This window comes from Aegilops tauschii, chromosome 7, assembly GCF_002575655.3.
Source record: "Aegilops tauschii subsp. strangulata cultivar AL8/78 chromosome 7, Aet v6.0, whole genome shotgun sequence".
NCBI classification, from domain to species: domain Eukaryota; kingdom Viridiplantae; phylum Streptophyta; class Magnoliopsida; order Poales; family Poaceae; genus Aegilops; species Aegilops tauschii.
Genome location: NC_053041.3, coordinates 316,772,926 through 316,780,056, shown reverse-complemented (window position 1 = coordinate 316,780,056; position 7,131 = coordinate 316,772,926). Strand labels below are relative to the sequence as shown.

The 7,131-nt window shown below is 44.6% G+C and overlaps 1 protein-coding gene across 1 annotated transcript; it reads right to left on the bottom strand.

Annotated features, from left to right (window-relative positions):
- Positions 1 to 2,158: 2,158 nt before the first annotated feature.
- LOC109757718 (protein FAR1-RELATED SEQUENCE 5-like) lies at positions 2,159 to 7,131 on the bottom strand. Its single transcript, XM_020316548.2, has 4 exons — positions 6,983 to 7,131; positions 4,239 to 4,491; positions 2,513 to 3,340; positions 2,159 to 2,419 (listed from the first exon to the last, which is right to left on the bottom strand). Exons 1-4 carry the CDS (start codon positions 7,129 to 7,131, stop codon positions 2,159 to 2,161), a joined length of 1,491 nt encoding a protein of 496 aa, XP_020172137.2.

Sequence of the window (7,131 nt, the reverse complement as noted above, 5' to 3'; positions counted from 1 at the left end):
GTCGTCGAGCTCCGCAAAATTTACACATGGAACTGGTTGATGAATGAAGATTTCAACACACGGTCCAATCGCACGAGAGTTTATAGAGGAAGCTGTCAAGAAAGCCACCAAGAATTACAAGTGATCACGTGGTGCTCCACACCAAACGCCTACCTTACATTCGGTTGCCGAGGAATGTAAGGTATTACCTTGTTCTTTCAAAACTATGTCCATGTAATATGCTATGACTGCATCTCCCCGTAGCCTAGTATACAGTGGTGGCGTGTGAGCGACATTTGAATAGTTTGTAATATATGTGTGGATGTGAACCTACTTAGGTGTGACAGCAGATACGTTTATGTGTTTTCAGTTATTATGCGTTTGTGGGTTGGTAGTACCAGTATGGTGTTTTGAATGCGTCCTTGATGTCTGAAAACATGGCAAATGTAGTTGATCATTCATGGTTAGTGAAAGTTATCGTTCTTTCTCGTTTGGATTTTTGGGTTTTTTGCACTGCTAGCTGTATCGGCTAGCATGGTAGTTTGTACGCAGCCGTAACCTTACGGTTTTTGCACGTGATCGTTTCAACTTGTTTTCCATAGTTTTTGCACACAATACAATATGTGTGGACTAAAATGTATTGACTGAAGACAGAAATCTACGCGATGGCAGACTCAGTATAAATAACATGGCATATTCAGTAGAACTAACATGACAGATTCAGTAGAAAAGGCATGGCAGATTTAGTAGAACAGGCATGGCAGATTCAGTTGAAATAACATGGCAGATTCAGTAGAAAAGGCATGGCAGATTCAGATGAAATAACATGGCAAATTCAGTACCACACACGTGGCGACTGCAGTCATTGATTCATGGCATTTCCTTTCAGATTCTGATTCCCCTCAAGAGTCATTCTCCCATTTTTACAAATTTAGAACATCTAGCTTGCAAAAAATGTCACCAACAACCAAGTCACAGTGCTCCAATGTTGCTTTACGGATTGCCCGTCCCTTTCTTTGTTTTCTTGTGCTTTGCTTGAATCTCCAATCCCGATTTGTATCTTATCTCTTTTGGATGCTCCTTTATGATGGAACGGGGCGGGTTCCTGACCTGGGTTTGTGTGCTTGCTGTTCCAGATCCTACCTCCGAGTTTTCAGATGATGGCCCCGTGGACGAAGGCACACTTGAGGTGTGGGGGAACCTGTGTAAGGCTTCCTCAGCTTTCCTCTTCTTGATCTCATCAAGCTCTCTTTTCAGGGCCTTCTTGTGTTTTTCTGCAACCCTCGCTGTCTCATCACTCTTGCACGCTTCATCTTTTAGCTCAGCATAGTTCTTTGTCAACACAACGTGCCTCACGGCTTCCATGGTTGACTCTAGTCTCTCGTCATGCACAGCCAAAACTGCATTTGATGTTTGCAGCCCTAATGCGTCGTCAGCGTCCCAAGTCCATCGCCGCCGTATGAAATGGCGGGGCATTCGTGTCACCGTGTTCATGTCCATTACTTTTAGTATGTGACAGCACACAATCCCGTCCCGTTCAAATTTGCAGCATTGGCAGTAGTATTCGCCTTCTCTTATCAAGGCCTTCACAAAGTAGTTCCTTCCTTTGTCTGGGTCTTCAGGTTCTGAATCTGACATGCCCAAGAGAGAACACACCTTGAACGTATGTTCGTCCACCTGGTAAGCCGTGTACATGCTGGCACACTTTATTTCTTCTTGGAATTTGCAAGTTTTGTGTGGTTTTATTAAACTCTTATATGATATTTTTTGTAGCACCTTATGTTGATGTAGGCTGTAACGTAGGAAAGGCATCTAAAATGAATGATGGCTATGGCAACTGCATGATATTTTTCACATGGCAAATGCATAACATTTTAATTGGCAAGTGCATTCCATACCATCATGGCAAATTGAACTACAGTTCATTAAACATGGCAATTATTGTTGATTTCACACGGCAACTACAGTTCATTAAACATGGCAAATACAGTTCATTAAACATGGCAACTGTAGTTCATTAAACATGGCAACTGTAGTTGACTTCACATGGCAACTGCAGTTCATTAAACATGGTTACTACAAATCATGGTTATCCTGTACTCAATGGCCACTTTCAACATATCATCATTTCCAAAAAAGCTGGCAACTGCATTGCATTTCTATATGGCACCTATTACCTTCATGCTTGTGCAAATAAGACTGTAACACACACTGACTTCTTAAAAATCTTGTTGGTATATGTCTTGCTCATCTGCCTCTCCATTGGTAAATATGTTAGCAATTTAGGCTGCTTGAGCGCGGTGTTTGCTTCTTGCTGTAGCTCTGATCCCAATATTTTTTGTTGCAAAACCGTGTATTGCTTGGCAAACTGCAGCAATGAGTTGCCAGGGCTCACGTACCGCTTCAGAACAGCATTGAACCCCTCGCTGCGCTGCGTAGTCTGCAGAAATGGGAAGAAGCAGTGCATGAAGTAGGCTGGCACCCAGTACATTCACTTCTCCCACAGGCTAGCAAGCGTCTCGTTGTCTTGGACTTGATATGTTTCAATCATAGCCATCCAGCTCCTTTCAAACTCCTCCACCGTCAAGCTGTGGTCCACGCACAGCTCGAATGCCTTGTGCATCTCTGGACGGTCAGCAAAGAAAGGTCCTAGCGTCTCCTCAGCCTTCTTTATAATGTGCCACCTGCAGTGCCTGTGCACTGCCAATGGAAAGACCTCCTCTATGCTTGCACGCATGCTAAAATCCTGGTTTGTTATTATGTTCATCGGAGCAAGTCCACCCATGCACTCCAAGGTCTTGGACAACCAAGTGTACCCATCCGTGTCTTCGTTCCGAACGAGCCCGCATCCGAACTGCAATGACTGATTGTGGTTATTTATTCCTATGAATGGAGTGCATGGCATCTTGTACATATTAGTGAGATATGTCGCGTCGAATGAAATGCAATCTTGGAAATTTTTGTAGGCTCTTCTTGCCGCACCATCCACCCAATACATGTTCCTGACACAGTCCTCACCGTCCAATATTATCCTGTAGAAGAAATCTGGATCTTCTTTCGCTTTCTCATCGAAGTAGGCTATCGTGTCTTCTATGTCAGCCAACCTGCTCTCTCTATGGTACTTTGCCTTTAGGTTTGTGACGTCTGTTGGTATGTAGGGTATGCTACTCAGAGTCCCATTTTTGCTGTGGATGAGGGACAGTATCTGGACCATTCTTGATGGACCGACATTACAATCATGTAGCAGCTTTATGAATTTCTTCTCGAGGGGGGTGAATCCTCTGTGGGCGGTCAGAAATTTTACCAGGTCAAACTTCTTTATGTGTTTGTGGTTGTGCTCGTCAAAATATTCAGTGACCACCTGTAACATCCCAAATTTCCCATTTGGAATGTTTTACAATTATAACTAAGCATCTATGCATATTGTTTGAATTGAGTGACATTTGAAATTATTTCAGAGGCTTTTGAGTTTGTTGGAATTTGGATTCAAATTGGCAGTTGAATTTATTTCAAACAATGCCTGACAAATACTTGAGCAAAAGTATGAGAGGAGTAAACATGACACTCCAAAAATGTCAGAAGAAAAATATTGCCAAAAAGTTTGAATTCAAATTTGAATTTTATTTGGGATTTCCAGAAAATGTTTTTCTTAGTTTGAGTTTTGCCCCTGGAAAAATGTCCACGTTGTAGGATAATTTCCCCTGAGAATTTTGATATATATATGTCCTATATAAAAATAATATATATTTTTCTATGTTTTCTCTTCTCTCTAATTCAAAAAGAAAAGAGGCAAAGCCCCAGGCGCCAGCCAGGCCAACCGGCCCAGCCAGCGGGGCAGGCGCCAGCCCGCCAGCACCCGAGCCGCCGCAGCCGAGCGAGCCTCGCCCAAATCCCCTCCGCCTCGGTCGCCCGCTCGCCCCTCCCCCCCCTCTCTCTCTCTCGCTGACACCCCGGGCCCGCCCTCATCCCCAACCCCTCACTCACGAAACCGAACCAGAGCACGCCCGAGCGCCGCCGCGGTTCCGATCTTCCTGGGATCGTGATCCCGAGACACCCCTTGCCCAAGTTGATGCCCTATATAAACCCAGCTCCCTCCTCTCTCGATCCCCCTAAAACCCTAAGCTCAACTCCACCCGTAGCTCGCGCCCTCGCCGAACGCATCTCACCGCCGCCGCCTCGGTTCGTCGCCACTCCCGACACCGGTGAGCACCCTCTGCCCCTCCAAGCATCTTCACCCGAACCTCAACTTCGTGACGCACCTCATTGACATCATCTCCCTGTCCAGGAGCCCCCGAAGCCGTCGCCCCTGAGCTCGTTCGCCGCTCGCCGGAGCTGCAGAGCACCGGGCTCTGCACCGCCTCGTCCCCGCCGCTCCAGTCGCCCCCGAGCTCCACCAAGACCACCCCGACGACGCCCTCGCTCCGCCGCACCGCCTCGGCCACTCCTCCTTCCTCCCCGATCACCGGAGCCGCCGCGCCATCGTCTCCCGAGTCGCCGTCGCTGTCGAACTCTCTATAAGTTGCCGGAGTTACCCGCAGCCGTCCGATCTCAAACCGACGCGTTAGATTAGATTAGATCGAAGAGTTTGGTTTTTCTTTAGTGGATCGGTTTAGATTGGTTTATTTTCAGTTGCGGTTTAGTTGGACTGGCCAAATGGTTTATTTCTGTTAGCCCGTAGACGTATAAGTTATTTAACGCTCAGGCGCTGTTTAGTTTTAGAACGCTCACTGTTTCGGCCCGTTAGCGCGTTAGTTTTATTTTCGTTTCTGTTTTAAAACAGAATAGTTCCAATCTTGAAAAATCTATATCTTTTAGGTTATTTATTATTTTTAGTTGATTTTTTTGTTAGTTTAAAAATTTCCTATAGTTTCTGTAGAAAATAGATTCGGCCATGTTTTAGTTTTTAAAAATTGGTTTACATTAGTTTTAGTCAGATTAGTATTTCTGCTATAGATTGAGCTAGGATTATTCTTTTTTAGTGATTCTTTTTGTCACTGCTTTGTTTTGACCTTGCCTAGCAGTAGGAATGTATCTGAGTATTTTTTTTGTCTTTATTAAAATTATTTTTAGTCGAAATCAAGCCTTTCTAGTTTTATTTAGCTTGCTGCTGTTTTCTGATGTTCTAGTTATTTTAAAATTTTATTTTACCTCTGTTATAATTTATTTTAGATTAGTTTCTGTAGTTTTAGAACATGAACTTTTATTTACAGAAAAAGAAAATGTTTTTTTCTTCTCTTGCTAGTTGTTGGCTTGTAGTTCAATTGGTTTTCTTTGGTTTTGGTTGGATTGCTTATGCGTGATTTATGTTAGCATGCTGTTATGTTAATGTGATGGCATGTCTGTATGCTTATACGATTATTGTTTGCTTCGATAGAATTTCCGGAGTGCGAAGCCTGCTATTACGAGTCGCTAGCTTTCGAAGACCGTCAGCCAGGCAAGTCATTTGATCATGTTTTACAATACCTATGATTTTGTTGCATTAGAATTATCCCTCCCCACCATGCATGTAGTAGGAGAATTTTTAGTTATGTTCTTGAGTAGTATCATGAGGTAGGATGAACCCAATTCCCCTTGTTACCATTGCCCGGGACGATGTAGTTTATTTTGCTATGCTCGTAGACGGGGTTGGTTGAGAGATTCATAAGGGAGATGTGAGAGTCAAGATGATGACAACCCCATGACTTCAAGCTCGAGATGGACTTCAAATTCACTACTGGGTGGAGGACGGTTGACGGGCACCCTAGAGAAACCAGCGGATGGCCGGGATGCACGGAGAAGCGCCATGACATCTTGCAGAAAGCTTCACCCAGCCACGAAGAGACGGATGGATACACCTTGACCGGAAGCTTACTTGTGCAGCCACAAGCCATTATGGGCTCTGGCTGGGTTGACCTTAGGCGTGACTCTGGACGGACGGTGCCAGCAGATGTAGAAGAACGGTAGGACATGGATGGGCACCGGCAGTGCCCAGAGAAACTCTACGGAAGCCCATGTTTCGTTCGTCCCGTCTTCAAACACCAGGCAGTGCGAAGACATAAAGGAGGGAACGATTCTTGCGGGTAAAGTGCACAAGACTCTGCAGAGTAGCAACTGAATCGATTAGCCGTGTCCCCGGTTACGGACAAATGAGCCTCTGGAATTGGAGTATTTCGGAAATCTCAACACCGAACTTAATAAATTAATTGAGGGGTTATTTAATATTTGGGAATGAGACATTAGTTGGCGGAACCATCTCAATAACAACCAACATTTTTGTAGTAATTGCAAGCAAGTCCTTTTGTTATAGGGAAAAATTGGCTTTTTCGCAAAAACATAAAACTTAGAGCCCCACAGCCAAATTGCATATAGTGTTAGTAATTTTATTGTTGTTCTCACTTCATGACTTGTCGGCATATTCAAAATGCTGACCTACACGGCTGCAACGTCTTATGTTGCACAGGAGTTTTCCGACCAGGAGTGAGGCTACGATCCACGCTTGGCGATTGCCCTATGGAGGCGGATGGACTTGCTATTCGTGTACGCTTCTGCAGCTTTATTTAGTTTTTTCTCATGAGTTGGCCTTCGGCCGAATTTATTCTATTGTAATAAAGACTCGATATGAGAACCGTGTAATAAATTCAGGTGTGATTGAACTTTGAATCTTTTCATCAATGTACTGTGTGTGCCAGCATGATCTTGGGATGGTACAGCTACACAGAGACTTGACCGATTTAGGGTCGGGTCGCTACACCACCCACCGTGCTCCATCTACGTTCAGCTTACACCGGACAGGGCGTTCCGTCTTGACAATGATATCTCTCTTTCGTTCCGGAACGACAGGCGCAACACCTTTACCCTTCTTGTTCCTTCGTGCCTTGTAGCACCTCATCTCACCTCTGCTGTACTCGTTAGTTTTTTTAATTTTCCTATGGTATTCGGTGTTGACCGCAAACCCATGGAACTTTGCATATGTTTGGTAGAATTCCTTTGCATCTTCAAAGAATCAAATCTCTGCCCAACATACAGTGGCTTAGGTACCATGATTTCTAATTGCCCATCTTCTACATCCTCTTGTGCTTCGTCATCAGTTTCATCATTCACTTCAGTATCGACGCCTGTTTCATCTGCTTGAGTGTTGCTTGTGCTGGTGTGGAAAGGTGTGCTTGTCGGCAT